At 55.2% G+C, this 19,401-nt stretch overlaps 1 protein-coding gene across 2 annotated transcripts; it reads right to left on the bottom strand.

The window, feature by feature from the left end:
* Positions 1–363: 363 nt before the first annotated feature.
* UBTF (upstream binding transcription factor) lies at positions 364–14,139 on the bottom strand. 2 transcript variants are annotated; one of them, XM_090257443.1, is made up of 21 exons: positions 13,862–14,139; positions 12,662–12,785; positions 11,047–11,222; positions 10,402–10,485; positions 10,148–10,303; positions 7,864–7,928; positions 7,459–7,579; positions 7,003–7,113; positions 6,534–6,667; positions 6,232–6,373; positions 5,903–5,944; positions 5,661–5,774; positions 5,415–5,570; positions 4,904–5,059; positions 4,691–4,801; positions 4,200–4,288; positions 3,915–4,104; positions 3,105–3,152; positions 2,935–3,006; positions 2,706–2,849; positions 364–2,616 (listed from the first exon to the last, which is right to left on the bottom strand). In XM_090257443.1, the coding sequence occupies exons 2-21, from the start codon at positions 12,717–12,719 to the stop codon at positions 2,491–2,493; spliced, it is 2,295 nt and encodes a 764-aa protein (XP_090113569.1). In that variant the 5' UTR covers positions 12,720–12,785; positions 13,862–14,139; the 3' UTR covers positions 364–2,490. The 2 variants fall into 2 exon arrangements, with proteins under 2 accessions (XP_090113569.1, XP_090113570.1); XM_090257444.1 differs by lacking the exon at positions 7,003–7,113 and having other exon boundaries at positions 13,862–14,136.
* Positions 14,140–19,401: the final 5,262 nt, after the last annotated feature.

Here is a 19,401-nt window from a genome sequence, read left to right on the forward strand (position 1 = left end):
AGGCTGAGGACTCAAGGTAGGAGGGTTATCCCAACTCTCAATTACAAGCCCTTTCATGACCATGGTGAAACCCTGAGCCCTCAATCACCCTCAATTTCCCAAGGCAATGCACTCTGGGAGTAAATAATGCCATTTGTTCTCCTCTCCGTCCTTAGTAGTCTGACAACCCAAGGTGAACAAACTGAAATGAGAAAGTACAAGAACAGTAGGACAGAACAATGTTAAGGTAGGTTGCCTATGAAATCTTTAGGAAAGAGGAAGATGGTTCTAGAAAGAGGCAAACAAGCTGGCTTCAAGGGTCTTTTCACATTGAACCTACAGAGTTACCTGCCTGCATTGATTCCAGTGACCACACAGCAGTCAGACCTTTGTTTTTCACTTTATTGTACAAAAAAAGGGAAAACAAAACTTCCACAGTTGGCTTTAAGCTTAGGCAGACACCTCTAAGCCACTCCCCCCTCCCATGATACAAATTCAAGTTGTGGTTGTTGTTGAAACCTACAAAAACACTCCTTAAATATTAGAAAAAAAGGGGGGGAGCGGGGGTTCTCCCACCCCAGCCATCCCATCCCAGTGCCAAAATGCACTCAGTGACCTCTTACAGCACCAACATCCCCACCCCCACAGCCCTGTTTGTACTGTAAGAATTTTTCAATTTTTAAAACCGGAAAAAAATAGCGCCCCATTCAAAGCTGTTCTTAAATGAAAACACATTCCACTAAAACACAACAGCGCAGGGGCATTCAAACAGGGTATGGGGTTCTTTGCAGGGGCTCTTGGTAAGAAATAGAACCTATGAACCCCTGTGCCTAATTCCAGGATAGGGACAAAGGAAGGGGAGTGGGGGTGGGGAGTGTCCCTCCCTAGTTCCCCCAACCCCCAGCACCACATCCAAGGCAAAGCAGATTGTTTGCTTTCCTTTGGGAGCAGGATCCACCTTTCCTACCCCACCTCCTAGGTGGAATCCCCTCTTCCCCCATCTCTTGGCTTTCTCATTCAGAGGGGGAAGGTGGAAAAGCACAGAGCCCCAATTAAATTAGTTAGTGACATGATGGGGGGGGGGGGTCAAATTTAATTAAAAAAAAAAAATCCACAAAGACAAGGTGGCTTGGCTTATTAAGTCTAGGAATCAGGATTGCAGAAATTTGGGGATGGCTGGGAAGGGTTAGATGACTGCAAAAGTAGCTTTTGCAGACCTCTTCCCCAGCTGTGGGTTCGGGTGGTGGGAAGGGAGCAGACCTGAGAAATCAAAGGAAATGGGGGCAGGGGAGCTGGAGGGTATAGGGGAAAGGCAGAAGGGATAAGAACTTGCAACACATCTCTTGAAGCCCAGCTTCTGTGCCTAGGGTGGCCAGGTGATCCCTCAGATGAACTTGGGAGGCCTTTCCCACCAAATAAAAGCTTTAAGTTTCACCTGGTCTGTTCCCTCCCCACAGTCCTGTTGGATACTGGATACCAGCAGCAATTCAGAGTCATGTGGCCCTGGCAGAGGGAAACTGGTAGGAAGCATCCGTTGCTTCAGCACCGCTCCCCGCACCGCACCGCACCCCTCCCCCATCTGAATCAGAGATTAGGCGAAGCAGAGGATGTGGAGAAAGGGGCCATCCCAGCCTTCCCAGCCCCAGCCTTTCCCACCAGGATCAATGTCTCCCTGGCCCTCACCAACCCTTTTACCAGATTCATGGACTGACATGGGCTCCCCATCTCTTACACACACACACACACACACATTCATGTGCCTTTGCACACATCCACAGGTGCACCCATGCTATGTACAGGACACACACACGCACACGCACTTTTCCATATGTATCAAGTTTTTAAAAAGTCCCAATCCTACCCCACTAAACCCTCCCTCTCCCAGAAATGACAACAGAGACGGCAGCCGAGATCGGTAGGAAACGTCTCGTTGACAGCTCAGAGCTTAAAAAAAAAATATATACACATATATAAAAAACACCTCTGCCCCCTCCCCCCATGAGTGGGTCCAGGTAGCTCCTTCCTGCAGGGGGCAGGGGAGAGGTCTATAAGGCAGTGCCTATTTTCTCAAGAGGCACCTGCCTTCCTCTCCCCATATTCCCTGCCTCCAGTTCCAACGTAGGCATCCAGGCAGCAAGCCCCTCTGGGAAGGGAGGGGTCCTTCCCCAAGCTTCCACCCCCGCTTAGGTTGGGCTGAACTCTTGGGACTCCCCCCACTTCCCAGGCCCATTGTCCATGCCAGAACCGCAAGTGCAGAAGAGGGGTGGGAAGAGGGGTGGGACGGTCCAGTCTAGTCGTGGCTCAGTCCGATGGTTGCACTCCCTGGAGGGCCCCCAGGGCTGATGTCTCTGAGGCTGCAGAGTCCGGGCCTGGGCTCCTCCAGCCCCTCCCCCCACCGTATTTTGTTTAAAAAAGAAAGAAAGAAAAAAGTGGGGGAGGGCAGGGGACAGAACAGGGGGGGAGAAACAAAGGCGGTCAGTTGGAGAGGCGAGCCCCAGATGGGGCTGAGCCTCAGTTGGAGTCAGAGTCTGAGGTGTCCCCCGAGGAGGAAGAGCTGGAGCTGCTGCCCTCAGACTCATTGTCTTCATCCTCATCATCGTCCTCATCGTCATCCTCATCGTCATCATCCTCCTCATTCTGGGGAAGGGGGTGAGAAACATGCCATCACCAGGTGGCCATCCTGGCAGGGCCCCACCCTCCCTTCCCATTATGCCAATTCAGCCCACCTCATCCCCCTCCTCGCTCTCATCCTCGCTGCTGGACTCAGAGGAGTCCCCACCATCCTCAGAGGAGTCCCCATTCTCATCATCTTCTTCTTCTTCATCCTCATCTTCTTCATCCTCATCCTCGTCCTCATCCTCTTCAGACTCCTGGTTGGGACAGAGGTGCATCAGTGGTCTCTGTCACACCACTCCAGGCACCAAAGACCCCCGCCCCTCAGGAAGGACTCCTTACGGATTTGGACTGCAGGGTAGTCCGGCTGGACTTGGGGTTTGGGCCTCGCAGCTTGGTCATACTCTTACGTTTCTGTAGGAAAGGATGGAGATACAGACAAAGGGAACACCTGTGAGTCACAGATACCCCCAATGGCCCCTTACCCAGTGCCACCCTGCTCCCAGACTTACATTGGAGATGTACTCTTTATATGCTGCACGGTCTTGGGGAGACAGACTCTGGGGGGAGACAAAGAAGGAGGTAAGGGTTGGAACACCACCCAAACTACTGCTGACCAAGGGCCATACAGCAGACCAGGCATTTATCACTACCCATCTTTACCTTTCCTGGTCTCCCTATACCTTGGGTCTTTGCAGAAGAACCCTGGGATCTGAGAACCAAGCTCCACTATTTCTACTCAAGATGCTCTGAATTCTCTTTTAGCCATCCTGTCCTAAGACTTATTTTTCATGTCCCTTCTATTATTTTACTCAAATGAAAGCTCCAGTCAGGGCCTTTCTCAACTCAAAGAGAAATCCCCATGATGACACCCCCTACCCCCAAAGCCTGACATCATCACCCCCACCCCAATACCAAGCCTGGAGCCACTGATGAGGCAGTCTGGGGCTCACCAAACTTCTGGAATACCTAAACCCTGCTCTTTCCCTGGGTCACTGGCCCATCTGCCTGGATGGCTGGGGAGGACATAAGTAACTCCACTCTACAGATCTGACTGCTAAACCAAGGCACAGAGTGGGGCCAAGGCAGTATCCAGGAGAGGTCCCCTAGCCCCAAATGGGAAGGAAAAGGCAGTCTTATTTGAGTTTTTCTACTTACTAGCTGTGTAACCTTGGGTAAGTTACATAACCTCTCTGATTCTTGGTTTCCTTATCTTTGATAGTAATCATTACCCTGTAGAACTGCTGAGACCAAGTGAACTCATGAATGCAGACCAGCCAGCATGATGCCTCCCTGTTCCAAGGGCCCCCTTGCCCTCTCACCTTGACCCAGAGGTCCAGGTGCACTTTGTACTGCTTCTGCTGCTCCTCGGCCAGCTTTTTGTAGTGCTCCTTCTGGCTCTGAGAGATGCGCTGCCAGCGGCTGCCGATCTCCACCATGCGCTCTTTCAGTGGCAAGTGGTTCAGCTCCCCATTGGACAGCAGCTCCTGGGAGAACTTTTGGTAACCGTTCCTGGGAGGTGGGGGTGGTGCAGGGAGGGTCAGGATACCATCCAAGCAGCCCTTGAGCCCTGACCTCCCCACACCCAGGGTGGGCTCCAGACTCACATGGGAGGCTTCTTGGGTTCTCCCTGGAACTTCATCTTCTTGGATGAGTTTGCAGCAGCTGGGGGTGCCCGCATCTCACTCAGCTCTCTCTGTGGGGAAACCCAGAAAGGTTACACTCATCCTATCTCCACCTCCCAACATATTCCTACCTCTCACCCCATGCCGTCACTGCCTCAGCTGGCTCTTCTTTTATGTGCCAGGAAGGGGGACAAATAGCCAGGGAGCAACTTCTTGACAATTCACACCTGTTGGGCACTGCTTTCATAATTACAAATGTCACATCCATTTACTTATGAGTGACTGAAGCTCAGAGAAGAATGTTGAGACTTGTTCTGGGTCACACAACCAAGGCTGGGACTTCGGGCTCCAAGCCCCATGCAGTGAAGCAAGCAGCGCACCCAAAAGGGGGCTCCCAAGTTTTAAGTGGAGGGAGGTGGCCCCAGCTCCATTCCCCCCCATCCCCCCTGCACTAACCAGCAGCCCCTTCCCACCTCATATCGCTTTTGGTCTTCGGCTGCCTTCTTAATCCACATGAGTTTCTCCTTCTTTTCCATGTTGTTCCAGGTCATCTCCATGGCTTTCAAGGCCTTTCCTCGATCATTCTGGGGACAGACAGGGGTGTTAGCTGTGGGAGGGGTCACCTGGGGCAGGAAGAGACCTGTGTGGACAGGCTGCAGAACAACCCCTTTCCCACTCCCTGCTACCTTAAAGCGGGCCATGTAGTCACCGATGACGCTCTGTTGCCAGATCTCTTCCGCTCTCTTGGGTGACTCAGGTAGTTTGCCCCGGTCCTCGCGCTCCCCGCAAGGCTTCCTCTCGGACTGGGCCTTCAGGGTAGCTTCCCGGGCCTTGTACTTGGCCTGCAGAGATGGCATCAGGCATCAGCCTCCCGGCCACCCCCAGGGGGCGCGCGTTCCCCATCCAGCAGTTGAAGGCTCCCCACCGCTGCAAGGGTGGGACACGCAAAGGCGTGGGCTGGTGCGGACGTCCCCAGCCTCAGGCTCAGCCCCGCCCACCAGCGCTGCTCCCCAGGGAGCCAACAGCCCTCAGCTGACAGCTTCCCGCCTTCCGGCCTGCTGGGCTCCCAGCCCCAGCATCTGAGCCTAGGCACAAGTGTGGTTCTTCGGGGCAGGGATGAGGAAGTGCAGCCAGCCCTTAGGGAAGAAGCGGCCCACACTCAGGCGCTGGCAGCCCCTCTGGTCTGGCCAGCCTGACCTTCTTCTTCTCGGATAAGTCGTTCCACATGCGGGCCAGCAGGCGGGTCAACTCGCTTTCGGAGAGCTCTGGCCGTTCCTCCCGGAGCTGCCGCCGCTTCTCCTCAAAGAAGATGAACATGGCTGACACCGGCCTCTTAGGCTTCTCTGAGCTGCCCTGTAGATGTGCAAAGTGGGTCAGATTCCTCAGCGTTGACAGGGAGCCCGCCTTCAGCACCCCACCTGCTCAGTGGTGCTCCCTGCCTACCTTCCCCCCTTCCTGGGAGGGCTTCTTGGAGGCTGGGCTGGTGGTTTGCTTCTTGTTGATGTTTAACATCTTTTCTTCCCCCAGGACCCGCTGCTGCTCCTCCTCTGGCAAGCTCTGGTGGGGGAAAGAGGTGGGTAGCATGGGGTTGCACACCTAGCTGCCAGTCTGCTCTCAGGTGGTCAGAAGGGCCTTGCCACCCATCCCAAGGCTGCTTCTTTCTGCCCACTACCTCACCCACTCACCTCTAGAAAACGGAGCAGTTCCACCTCATAATCTTTCTTTTTCTGGGAAAGGAAGGGGAGTCAGGGTCAGTCTGCGGGCAGGCTCACTGAAAACTCTCCAGTGCGTGGGAACAGGAGCCCTCCGCAAGCCGTCTGGAGCCTGGATGGGGTCTCGTCTCCCACCATAGGTGATAAGCATAAGGCTTGACATTATCTGGTCCTCCACCCAGATGCTAAACCCAGCACACCAAGTTTGAAGCAGATGCCCATGGGGTCAGACCTCATGCTTCAAACTCCCAAGGGCATCCAAGAGTCCTCCCTCTCCAGGGGTAGTTCCTGCCACAGCTCACCTGGTCACACTTCTTGTGGTAGGCATCCTTCTCCTTCTGGGAGAGCAGCTTCCACTGCTGGCTGCATAGCACCATGCGCTCTGTGCTGGGCACATCCTTCATGTTGGCCATCAGCTCTGCGCAGTACAGCGAGTAGCTGTTCCTATCAGAACCACAGAAAGGAAACAGTATCTCTGTGAGTGACAGGGTGACCTAGGGCAGCAGGCCTCCTTGCTTCTAGAGACCAGGCTGAGGTCCTTCACCAGCCAGCTCTCTAGCTGCCCACTTGCCCACTCACCCACCCACCCCAGGGCAGCGCTCACGGAGGTGGCTTGGTGGGTCGCCCATCAAACTTGTCCTTGAGCTGGCGTTCGGCCTTGGTGAGGGTGGACTTGGTGATGCCCTCCTCACTGATGTTCAACTCAGGGTGCTTCTGGATATAGTCACGCATAATCTCCTGCAGAATGAGGTGGGGGGATGGAGGGCAACGGGGTGTGGGGTTAGCCAGGGCCAGGAAGGGGGGAGAGCCGCTGGGAAGGGGAGGCAGGGAGCAAAGCTGGGGGATGGCCGTGTGTCTTCTGTGTCACACGAGGTGGTGCCCTGCCCTGCCCTAGCCTGAGATCTCATGGTGGGGGTGCACAGGAAAGGTAGGGGCAGAGGTAAGGGGCCCAAAAGGCCCCTCCCTCAATGGAGGAATGGGGAGTGACTGCCTCCTGCGGAGTGCGGAGGCCAGAGTCAGAGGGCAGAGGCTCATGAAGAGCCGGACGGGGAGGAGCGCAGCGGAAGCCTAACCTCGTACTCCTTCCGCTGCTCCAGGGCCTTATGAATCCATTTCAGCCTCTTTTTGTCCGAGAGCTGAGACCACTGCTTCCCCAGGGAGTCCTTCACCTCCTTCGTAGTGGCCTGCAAACCAAAAGCCGTCAGACACACACAGGCAGCCAGGAGCAGGGGGAAGGGAGGGGGGTGGGGGGCACAGAGGCCCCGCCCCCTCAGGCCACAGGAGGTCACAAGAGTGTCCCCCACAGGCCAAGAGGGGAAGACAGAGAGGCGGGGGGGTCCCGCCTGGGTGCAGGGGACAGGCTCTCACACGCACACACACACGCTTGCACGCCAGCTGGCCCAGGCCCTGTCCATGCAGCCCACCCCTGGGGAGGGGCCTCCTCTCCTGCTCCATGCCCAGCCGACCTGATGCGGCTCCCCCCCTTGCCACCACCAGGTGCCCTCTGCCCCCACCCCTTGGCCACTCACATCTGGCCGAACTTTGAGATACACCTTCTTCTCGTGGGTGTACCACAGCTGCTGGGGGGTTTTGGGCTTCTCGGGTATGTCCGACTTCTTCGCATTCTGGATTAAGTCAGGGTGATCCTCCCTAGCCAGAATGTGAGGAGCAACAATCAGCAGGTGGTGGGAGATGCTGCCAGGGCCAACCCAGCTAGTGCCCCGCCCACCAATGCTCCTAGGCCTATCAACTGGAGACGACTGGGACAGCGGCTGCCTGACTGTCCCTGCCCTTGAGCATGACCCACTAAGGTTTACACGTGACCCATCTATCTTCCATGCCTCACAGATGGCAAGCTCAAGGCTCTGGTCAGTGTTACTCTATCCTGCCATACCCAGTGCCCTGTGGCCCTTCTCTGGGCTCCACTGCCTTACCTGAATCGGGCCAGGTTTCGCTCGAACTCTTGTTTCTCCCTCTGGAAGTCCTGAATATATTTCATCTGGGGGGAGGAGGGGACGGGGTCATCCACAACCCAAGGCCTGAGCTACAAAAGCCACTGAGTCCTCCTTGCTAGCTATTTTGCCTCCCAGTTGATGACATGGATAAATGGAAGAGGGTGCAGGCAGGCAACAGAGGCTGACCTGCCTTCCAGTGGGTGGGTGGGGGGTGGGGCTCCCCAGGAACTCAGGTTAGTGGTAGCTACAGGAGTCCCCCAAAACACATCCTACATCCTATTCCGACCTTTTAAGATAGGGAGAGTCCTAGAATGGGGACATGACATTACCCAGTTTCACAGTAAGCAGTGACAGGGCTGGGACTCCCCCAAATCTTGAAACTTGCACAATGAGGAGTCAGGAGGTGTAGGACTTGCCTCCATCACTCCCTCCTCCCATGTCTACAGCAGCTGATATTGGTCTGCCCCCTCAGAGGTGGCCCACAGGAGAGTTGAAGGGACCCCAGAGTCAAGTCTTCCAATGCAGATCACATCCTAGTAACCATCTCCTATACTGTGATATTTCCCCCCATCTAGCACCTCTGGGTCCCAGGCTGTCCTTCACAATTCTGACACCTCCCTCCCCTTCCCTCCTCAGCCATTTAGCTTCCCTGTCATCTCCTGTAATCCTTCCATTGGCTTGGTTCTCCATTCAAACCATCACCTGGCTCCTCCCTGCATCTTTCCTTCCTCTTCCCAGCCTTCTCCACTTCCTTTCCAATGTCTTTTTCCTTCATCTACCTCCTGTCCTGACTCCCACTCAGTGTCCATTTCTGACTCCCACTCAGTGTCCATTTCTCCTTTCTCCCCGCTTTCCCAGATTCACAAGCAGCAGAAAGGGCCAGGGGCTCAGGTGATTGAGCTCAACCCTTGCCTCTCACAGAAGAGACACCAGGCACCAGGAGAAAGCCCCACTTTCCTCTGAGGTTCTCAAAAAAACTGGGAGCAGAGCTCGGTCTGCTTTACTCCAATCTCAGCCCTTCTCACACACATCACCTTTTGAGCTGAAAGGCACCACAGAGCCCAGGCTCAAGCCTCCACACCTCCTCAGTCAGATAAGACCAGGGCTAGAGAGTAAAATGACTTACCGAAGGTCATACAGCGATTTGGTGGGAGCCACAACAGTCTCACATCCCCTAAGCCACCACACTGTCTACTCTACCAGTTTCTTCTCTCCCTCCCATCCCATGAGTGACTGGGTATTGCTTATATATTCAGCTCCTCAATATCCCCATCAAAGGGTCAAGAATAGCTCCAGCAGTTCAGGTTCCTGCGTGACTCAGGCAGCAGTTGCAGACAGCTGGTTTTACCCAGCCAAGCTTGCTTTTTTTGAGTCCAGAACCAAGGGCTCGAGAGACTGCAGCGAGGGTGTGCAAACCAGGCAGTGGGCTACTGACAGTGCAGCAGCCAGTACCACCTCTAGAAAGCTAGCTGTGGATAACTGTTGTCTCACTTCTTCTGCTGCCCCTCATCACCTCTCCCTGGCTCCATGTCTGCCATCTGGCATCTCTTCTTTGTGTCCATCTCTCTCTGTAACCCATTTCACTCATGTCCCAGCTGCAGGCTCCTTCAGTGCTTTGCTGCCTATCTCTTTGAGGAACTGCTTGACTTTACTGGACCATCCATCCCTGTCAGGGAGGCTAAGGCAACCTTTGCTCAAGGTTAATAGACTCCAGTGGTATGGGACAGCATGAGGCCACCAGAGACAATGTGTATCCTTGGGCGAACATGTGTGCATGGGGAAGGAACCCATCTAACATGTAAACATAGCAATAAGAGCATTAAACCAAAGTCCTGCTCTAGCATCATTAGTTGTGTGACCTAGGACAAGATACCCTCCTGTACCCAGTTCCTTGCTAACAAAATTGGGATAACCTGTTCTCCTGGGGTTGCCTTTATGCTATGCAGACCTAACAGTGAGGACATATGCATGGGAGCAGAGCTGTATAAAAGAACACTGTGGACTGTGGTTGGTCCCAGAACCCGCCAACCTCAGCCTGGGTTACTTACACCTATGACTGCCTGTATTTGATGGTGTGTGGACCTGGGAGTGGGGTGATCAGGTGTGGCTGCCCAAGACCCTACTCTGCTTTGCTGACCCACCCATGTCCCTGATGCCAGGTCCTTCTGTCTAAGCCCCACCCCCTGACCCCAACAGCTAACCCACACAACACCAGCTGCTCCCAGCCTCTTCCCTCCCACCACTTTAGCCCCCCTCCCCCCACCTTCTTCTTCTCTGGCAGTTCCTTGTATTTCTTGGACAGAATCTTGGTCAGGTCCAGGTTGCTCATCTCGGGATGAAGTTTTGCATACTTGGCCCGCTTCTCCATGAAGAAGCGGAAATAAGGGGTCAAAGGCTTCTTTGGGAAGTCCGGGTGTTTCTGGAAGCAGGAACAAGGACACAGTGATGTTCAAACACCATCCATTCTTTGGACCATTCCTCTCCTACCCCTTTGTGCTCCTCCTCCTGGAAACTCACCTTGAGTTTTTTGCCTTTGTAAGGATTTTTAACATGTTCCTGAGCATCAAGGATCAATTCTGTCAATGTACGGAACTTTCTCACCTGGAAGAAGTGAGGTAAGTGGAAGGGGAAGTTCAGAAGAGGGGACACTACCCAGTAGCATACCCCTGTTTTTCAACAGGTCTCCTCTACTTTCCACTAGACTAAATTTATTAAAAGAGGAAAGTCAGAGGCCAAGAACCACATAACTGAGGTAGCCCTTGACATCCAGGCAGACACCCAGGACTGGCCCATGCCTACTGCAGGGGCCCAGGCAGTCAGACACACCAAAGGACAGCAGCAAGGTGACCAACTGACATCAATGTGGTTGTCCATGCTAGCACCTCATTCAATCCCTAGAACAAACAGCTCAGGTGACAGAAGCTCCAAGATGATAAGTATTCAAGGCCACAGAGCTAGAAAGTAGCAAAACTGAGAACTCTAGGCCAGTGCTGTCAACCGTGCCACCTCCCAAAATGCACAAAAGCGACCACATAAGCACCTCGCCCGGTCTCTTTCCTTCCTGTTTATAGAGTTCTGTTTCATCTCCCCCACCAGGAAGGTAAAGGCAGGGGTCCGTACAGATGTGTGTTCCTAAGCATCAAGAAAGGGGGTATCAGTTACCTCATTAGAAATCTCCACCCATTTGAGCTTGCACATGTCTCCAGAAAAGTCTTTAAATGCTACTTTTTCCCAGTCCATATGTGACTCAGTGGTTTTGAACTTGGAACTATCGTTGGACGGAAGGTTGTTCTTCATGCATTCTAGCAAAGTCAGCATATCTTCCTGGGACCAGCGGTCTGGGGAGGGGTAAGAAAGACAATCCATGCTTGGCTCATTCTATCCCTCCATCTGTTCCCCAGTCCCTATGTGCTCAACTCTTCCTCCCCAGAGCATCCTAGTCCCTGGTTACTTTCCATCTGTAGATACAGACAAAACATGGCCTAATCCTAAGGGGCCTTATGAGTTACAGCAGGGATCCCAGTCCAGACAGTGTCATACCTAGAAAGCCAGACTTGAGTACCAGGAAGTGCTACTTACTGTAGGGTAGGGGAGGAAATGAAGCTTCTGTGATTTGGGGGTCTGTAGGAAAACAGATAGCTTATCAGAGGGGACGGAAGCAAGGAGGCAGCATTTCTAAATGTGTTGCCAAGTTCAAGTCCAAGTTGGAGGTAGATGCCCTAAGTGTTCAACAACTGAGGATGGGTTGTGGGCTGTAAGGAGAACCAATGCAGATGTTTTTCTCCAGCACAGCTGAAAACTAACATTAGAGACATGGGTATTCCATCATCCCTCTCTTGGTCTCTTGAGGAAGACCAAAGGAGAATTTGGGACAAGTAAGAAAAATGGAATGGAAATGGTTCTTCCATTTCCACAGAAGGAAGCTGTAAGGCAAGGCAGGTAGGCAGGTGGGAAAAGGCTCTCAGGGCCCTGTTCCAAGGAGAACTCCCAGAATTTTTAGTTGTCTTCTCAGTCCAACTCCCTATACAGGCAAAGAAGGCAGTCTGGAACAGCTATTTCCAGCCACTGAAATGCAGTGAGGACTCTGGAGGTTGACTGCCCTGGAAGGTGAGCTGGGAGAACAGGTCAAGGCTAGGAGTCAAAAGGGCTCCTTATTTGCATTTACATCTGGTAACCTGGGCCAGGGTTTCTGTAGGGCAGGTCACATAAACCCATAATCCTCTCTCTTCTCAATGTCCCACAGGTCTTGCCAGATGTTCAGCTTCATCCGACCCACTGCCCGGATACACAATGGATCCCTTCAGGGTGGGCTGAGGTCTAACTTCCTTGGCTTGGGGGTCTCAAACCACCAATATACTCTCCAACTACCTTACCAAAAACCTTGTCCTCTTAGTAATAAAAAACCCTGAAAATATTTCCCATCCCCTCTTTTCTCCCCTTTCCTCCACATTTCTCATCCTTCCTCCCATTTCAGGGCACCGGGGGAGCACACACCCCGGGCTGACTGGGAACCCCAGAAGGAAGGCTTACAGAGGCTTCCTTACCTCTCTCTTTAATGCAAGGGGTAATAGAGTGTAAAAAATACAAGGCCTAATGACTTGGATTGAGCCAAACCCCCGGTGTAAGGGATGCTTGACTCTTAAAAGACACCCTCCCCCCATCTGAATTCAGAGAATGTAAACTGGAGAAACCCTTTAGAAGGGGAGTGGGTCCTGCAGACAGCCATGTGGGATAAGAGAATTTAAGCTGAAGAGGCCTGAGGGTGGGAGCTCCTTACCTTGGCCTTTGGGGGCGGCCATTTCCAGGTCTGTGGGGCAGTCAGCTTCTCCGTTCATTCTCCAGCCGTCCAGCCACTTCCTCGATCACGCTGGCCGGGAAACCCGGGTTCAAAGCCACCTCACCTTTTAGAAGAGATATCAGTCTCTACTCAGGCAAGCAGGGAGGTGAGAGACTTTCTATTCCTCCCTCCCCCAGAGGGGAGGGGGCACAAGTCCCCACTCTCAGAGAGACCCAGCCAGGACCCTAGTATATTTAATAGGAGGGTGGGTGTGAAAGAACTCCCCTCCTTTTCCGCCTATCCGCCTCCCCCAAATCCTTGCAGCCTGTCTCGGTGGCTTGCGCCCTCCCCTGCCCACGCGAGAGACTGCGCCCAGCTACCGCGTGCAGCTAGCGCCCGCCCTCCGCTCTCCTTCCCCCACCCGGGCCAAAAAAAAACCCTCCTCCTCCCCTTTGCGCCCGACTGGGGAGGCCCCAGGCTGGAGGGCGGGGGAGGAGGAAGGGCGGGTAAAGGGCGCGCGCGGCCTCGGAAGCGGGCACGCGCCGCAGTCTCCTCCTCCCGCCTCCCCCCAGCCGGTTCCCCCCGCCTCCGCAACCCGGCGGGGACCCGGACGCAGCGCAGCCGCCGCCAGCCTCGGAGCGCAGCGGCCGCACCGCCCCCGGGGACCGGATCCGGATTCCCGCCGCCCCCCCCATCCCCGGGCTCGGGCTCCCGACGCTGTCCCTGCCCCTCTGGACGGGCAAGCAGCCGGAGAAAAGCAGCCTGTCCCCCGCCCCCGAGCCACCCACCCAGGCCAGAGGGGCCGCCACCGCCCAGCCACCCCGACTCGCAAGGAGGAACCCGGCGCAGAGGCGCGACCACGGCGGGAACCGCCGCCTCCTCCCCCAAGCTTGCGGCCCAGCCCCGCCGGCGCCCCCACCCCGGCCTCCGGGGAGCCGAGCCAAAGAGAGGGCGGGAGGACAGCGGCCCGGAGGCGGGGGCGCAGCGCTCACCGGCCCCGCCGCCCCCTCCGGCGGCCGGCGAGAACTGCGCCTGCCGACTCGAAGAAGCGCGGCCTCCTCCGCTCTCGGCTGGGGCTCGACTCGGGCCTCGCTTCCTGCCCTCCCCTCCCCCGGTTCTCGGCGTCCTCTCCAGTACCCTGGTCCTCCCCCACCCAGTCCTCGGTCCGGAGGTCGCTCCAGGCCCCCTCCTGGCATCCACCTCATCCGCTGTTTGTTCTCCGCCGCCCGGCCCTGATCACGGATGCGTCCCAAGCCTCCTCGGTTACCCGGAGCAGCGCTGCGTCCGGGCTTCCCGCTCCGGCAGCTCCCTCCCCGGTTCTGAGCGGCGGCGCCCTCCCCCGCTCGGCCGGGCACAGCCGCAGCTCCCTCCCGCGGTGGCAGCGGCTCCTCCTCCGGGCGCGGCGGCGGCGGCGCTGGGGCGGCGGCTGCTGCTGCTGTTGTGGCGGCGGCTGTGGCTGCTGCCTGCTGCTCCTCGCGGCGAAAAGCACAAAGCACAGCGCCCTCCGCCTGCAGGCAGCCCGCCCGCCGCCCGCCCGCCAGCCCCGGCCTCAGTTCGCACACCCCCCGCCGCCGCCGCCGCAGCCTCCACCGCCGGAGCGGGGAGGAGGAGGGAGGAGGAGGAGCGGGAGGGGGGCGGGAGAAGCGGGGCAGCGAGCGCGTCCTTCCCCGTGGAGCGCACACCGACCCCCGGGGAGCGAGCGCCAGCCCGCCCGCCTCGCCGGCTCCGCTCCCTCCCACAGCCTGCCCGGGCGGGCTCCGCGGGGGGCAGCTGGGAGGAGGGGCGGGAGCTGGGGGGACCCGGGCGGCCGAGGCGGAGGGAAGGAAGGAGGGGAGGGGGGTAGTGGTGGCGGCGGCAGCGGCGGCTGCTGCCGCTGCCGGGGAGGGGGGGCCGAGGCAGGGAGACACGCAGCCGCCCGATGGCGGCGGAGCTCGGAGCCGGGGCAGGCGGCGAGAGCGACCTCGCCAGACCCGTAGGGGAACTGGCATGCTTGGCCGGCGCGGAAGGGAGGGCGCGAAGCGTGGTTGCAGAGCGGGTGCCTGGAGGGCCCTCCGGCGGCTGGGGAGGCTTAGGGGGTGCCCGTAGCCCTGCTCCGAAGCTCTCCCCCAAGTCCTCCCAGCTCAGTCGGACTTCCACACCAGCTTCATCCGCTTCTCTTCCGCCTCCCGGAGCGGGTGGTCCGCGCCCACCCTCACCCCCGGAGTCGGAGCGTGGCCACCAGCTTGGGGCGCACGCATGCCAATCGCGGCGCCAGGGTTCGGCGGTTATCTCGCGGTTCCCTTGCTGCCGAACAGCGCACACACGAAACTTAAAAAAAAGCCCAAAAAACTACAAAATGCCTTACCTGTAATTCAAAACAAAACAAAACGAAAAACCTTTGCTTCTTACACCCTAGAAAGGGCGAGGGAGCGACGGGCTCTGGCAGAGGAGCCTCTCTGGGAGCCGGTTCAATCCAGCCCGGCATGTCTCCCCAGGCCTGCCCGGACGCATGGAGATCGGCGCCGCTGCCACTCGCAGCAACCCCTCTCCCCCGAAATCCATGGCACTGGGGCTTACTTACCAAGCGTGTGAATGGAATCTCGGGCCAGGGGTACCTAGGGATGCGGCAGGCTGAAGAGCCGAGCCGCAGCTCCGCTGCAGCCGACGCTGGGGCAGCGAGTCGCCAGACAAAGCCCGAGATGGCGAAGCGGAGCGACGGCTAATGGCGAGCCCCACGCGCCGCGCTCCGCCCGCCCCGCTCCGCCCGCCCGCCCGCCCGCCTCAGCGCAGCGCGGCGCCGCTCCGAGCGCTCGACCGTCAGAGCCGCCTCGGCGCCACCGCCTCCCGGGCAACCCTGGCCTCGCTTGGCCCCTCCGCCTCCTCCAGGCTGCTCAGCCTCACCCTTTCCCTCCCACCGCGCTGGGGGCTGCACGAAAATAAAAAGAAAAAAATTTTTTTTCTTTTTTTTTTTTTTGGAGGGCGGGCGTGTTGAGACTTTTGGGTCTTTTGCCCCCAGCTCACACTCACCTGCGGAGCCGTCGGGAGGGCTGGGGGTGGGGGCTCGCGGGGCTGGAGCCGGCGAGCGCGGGTTGAAAGCTAGCCAAGCTCTGCAGCGCCCGACCCGGGCGTATACGCCGCCGCCAGTCCCCGCAGAGAAATCGTCCTCCTACCCCCGCCTCCATCGCTCTGCGTTTCTCTTCCAATCAGCCGGCGCTTGGCGGCTCCTCCATTCTCCGGCCAAGCGCGCTGCCTACAGCGAGCTCCTCTCCATCTGCTCGTCCGGCTCCTCGCTCCCCTGCCGGGGCCGACGAGGCGAAGTGGGGCCGGAGGGGGATTTGCGAGGGAAACTGCCTGCTTCCCGCTCCCATTGCTCCCTCCCTGCTGCCTCCTTTCTCCTGCTTCTCTCCTGCGTCTTTCCAACTCTCCCCTTGTCGCCACTGGTGTGTGTCTGAGTGTGTGCGTGGTTTTTTTTTTTTTTTATTGCTCTTTGCTTTTGCAACCCTGAAGCCAAAGCGGGGGGCGGGGGGGTGGCAAAGGGAGGGGGTGTTACAAAAAAAAGAAAAAGAAAAGAAAGAAGCTCTTAGATTCGTAACACATGGAAAAACCGGGGGAACACCCCGCTTCGTCCGATCTCCGTGCCCTGCGAGGGCCTTCCGGGTTTTAGAGCGAGCCTCTCGTCGTTCTCAATGCCCCTCACCTCCGCCGGGTTTAGGATCCAAGGAGTCCGAGCAAAAAGTTCTCCCCCTGAGCCGTATTGAGGGATGTCAGGGTGGGAGTTGGGATTTCTGAGAAAGCAGCGGCCATCCCTCGCACCCAGGCTTCGTTAGCTGGGCCCGGGTGGGGGTGGAGACCAAAATTCCAGTGGGTTTTCGGAAGGGGCCTCCCTTCGGGCGAAGTCGGAGCTAGGAGACCAGGCTTCGCACATCTCCCCCTCGGTCTCTGCCTTCGGTCCCCTGCCAGCTCCCCCTTTAATTTTTTTTTCTCTCCTTTAATCTAATTTCTCTCAACTCCACCTTTGTTGTTAACCGGCGTCACGCGGGGATCAGCCAATCCCAGCCACGCAATCAGCTTGTCAAAAAGGCTCCGCCAGCCCTGGGAAAGCAGGCCACGGACGCTGCCCCCACCCCGTCCTTCACCCCACCCAGGCTGTTGGCGGGGAGTCTTGAGGGGAGCCTAGCACCCCGGCCTCTCCGCCCAAGCCGCAGCTGGGCAGCTTTCGTGTAGGCCTCCCGCACTCCCGCATCCTGCTGGCCGGGGATCAAAAGTCCTGGGCGGGGACCACGATCCACCTTCCCACTGCTGTCGGCTGTGGTTGTCTCTCTCAGCCTCCCCTCTTCAGAGGTAGGTTTATCAAGACACAGGGAGCCAGAAGACAGTCTAAAGAATGCCTTCAAGCAGACTCGCCTACAGTTTTGGCCGTCGCTCCGGGGGCAGCCATTGCTTCAGCTCCCAGGCCGCCCGTCTCCCACACCAACACTGCTCCTGCCCACATCTCCGCCAGCTGGGTCACCGGCCCCTTTGGACTCTCCCCTGTCGTGTCGCACAGCCTTCCTGCTGTTGTAATTCCTCTTGTCTCCTGAGAGAAATGAGATTCCTTTCCCAGGACTTCCACAGCTCACATCTGCCACGTTTCACAAACAGGGAGAAATACCCTGTCAAGATCTAGTGTGTCCAGATTTTTTAGTGGGCTGGGCCTGTAGGAGAGACGGATTTACCTTAATGCTAATGCATTTGCAGGGTGCTCCAAAGCCCTGTACTTAATTTTGACTCATCATTTGGTATTTTTTGTTAGTTACCCGTTCCCCCAGGCCTGGAAATTATTTTACTTTGTTATTATTATTATTTTTAATACACTTTTCAGCCCCAGAAACCCAGTTCTGCCCTTGGAACATACATAAGACATTTTGTGTAGGATCAAGCCATCTCACAGAGACTGGGACACAACAAAGGATTTGATATGGGAAGTCCCAGCTTCCCAGCATCTCAGCTTCCCCACCTTGTTAATAGGCTGTGAGTTTGATCAAGCCCCCTAACCTCACCTGATTCCAGTTTCCTTATCTGTAAGACTAGAATAGCAATATCATATTCTCTGCTTTCCTCACCAGGGTTGGATGGTCAAATGAAATGATATATGTAGAACTGTAAAATTCTTCATAATGTCACTTGCCACAATTAAGGTAGAAGAAACTTTGACCCTAAGAAACTTCCAAGTCTTCCACACACAGATCTGGAGCCCAGGTGTCCTGGCTCCTGGCCCTGAACTTCTTGGCTGGGCCAAAGTGCCTTTTGGTAAAGTGCTTTGGAATAAAACAGGATGAACATGAATCATAAGAATGATTATTATTGACTTTTCATTCCTTGGGCAGCAAAAATCAAGGCTGGCACTCTTCCCACTTGGAAACCGATTGGCTTGTTTTACATCTATTGTGTCTCTGCTGAGGTCAGAAGTCTAGGACTCGGGCTCTGGGCCAGAGCATGAGGGAATATGCCCTTGGTCCTCTTTCTTTGCCTCCTCATAATTCATCCTTCCCTCCCTTCCAGTTTTTTGCCCTGCGCCTTAGAGCAGAGCCTCAGCATTCCACAACCCCAGCCCAGGCTGGTGACAAGGCATAATCCTAACTACAAACTCTCAGCCAGCCCTTCCCTAGGTTGCCAGTAATCCAGCACCAGCTCACATAAAACCCCTAGTGTGCCTGGAATGCGTTAACGAAAGTGTCATTCTCAGTGTTCATGGAGTAATTTTAGATGATGTACAGATGAATGTATTATTTTCAGTGTTATGTATTTTAATGTGTTTGGAAATGTCCTGTTTTTAAATTTTTATTTAAGATAGTGACATAAAGACTTCTTCCTGTCTCTTTTTTGGGGGGTAGGGGAAGTTACTGTCCCTTATTTTTATTTATTTGAAATTGAAGTATACAGGTGTGTATACAGATAAATAAGAATACACATCTTAAGTATACAGCTTGATGAATTAATATACATGTCATTCATATATGTATATATTGTAACTACCATACAGTCAACCAGTCAAGATATTGAATATTTCTAGCATCTGGCAAGCTCATTTAAGTCAATATTCCCCTCCAAATGTCACCAGTATTCTGAGCTTTATTGCCATAAAGGAGTTTAGCCTGTTTTTGGAGTTCATGCGCATAGAATCATACAGCATGTACTATTTTACAACTGACCTCTCCCTCAACATTATGTCTGAGACTAACATGTTGCATATTGTTCATTCCTTTTTATTGCTATATAGCATTCCATTATAGAAGTATATCACAATTTATCCTTTCTATTTTTTTTAAAGATTTTATTTATTTTTAGAGAGAGGGTGAGGGAGGGAGAAAGAGAGGGAGAGAAATCAATGTGTGGTTGCCTTTCACATGCCCCCAATTGGGGACCTGACCCACAACCCAGGCATGTGCCCTGACTGGGAATCGAACTGGTGATCTTTTGGTTCACAGGTCAGCACTCAATCCACTGAACCACACCAGCCAGAGCTCTATTTTTCTTTTTCCAGTGTTCACATTTTTATTGAGTGGTATAAAATATACATGGTCGACATTACTTTCATCTGCAAATGGCAGAGTTGGGAAGCAAAAAAACCTGTACTTGATTTTTTAAATCAAGGTTATCTGTCATCAAATTACTCACATCCAGGTTTCTGCAGGTCTGGAATTTTCTTTCCACTGAATAGGAGTATGTAGTAGGAATTCAGTTGATAACATTTTATTTAAAAAAAAAATGAATCAGCATAG

This window comes from Furipterus horrens, unplaced genomic scaffold (assembly GCF_987537825.1).
Source record: "Furipterus horrens unplaced genomic scaffold, mFurHor1.1.pri manual_scaffold_11, whole genome shotgun sequence".
NCBI lineage: Eukaryota > Metazoa > Chordata > Mammalia > Chiroptera > Furipteridae > Furipterus > Furipterus horrens.

Coding starts and splice junctions, on each gene's coding strand:
- UBTF (XM_090257443.1), bottom strand. CDS start 12,719: ATGAACGGAGAAGCTGACTGCCCCACAGACCTGGAAATGGCCGCCCCC. Junction 10,304..10,401: donor ACAAAGGCAAAAAACTCAAG/GTGAGTTTCCAG, acceptor TCCTGCTTCCAG/AAACACCCGGACTTCCCAAA. Junction 5,060..5,414: donor ACTTATCCGAGAAGAAGAAG/GTCAGGCTGGCC, acceptor CCATCTCTGCAG/GCCAAGTACAAGGCCCGGGA.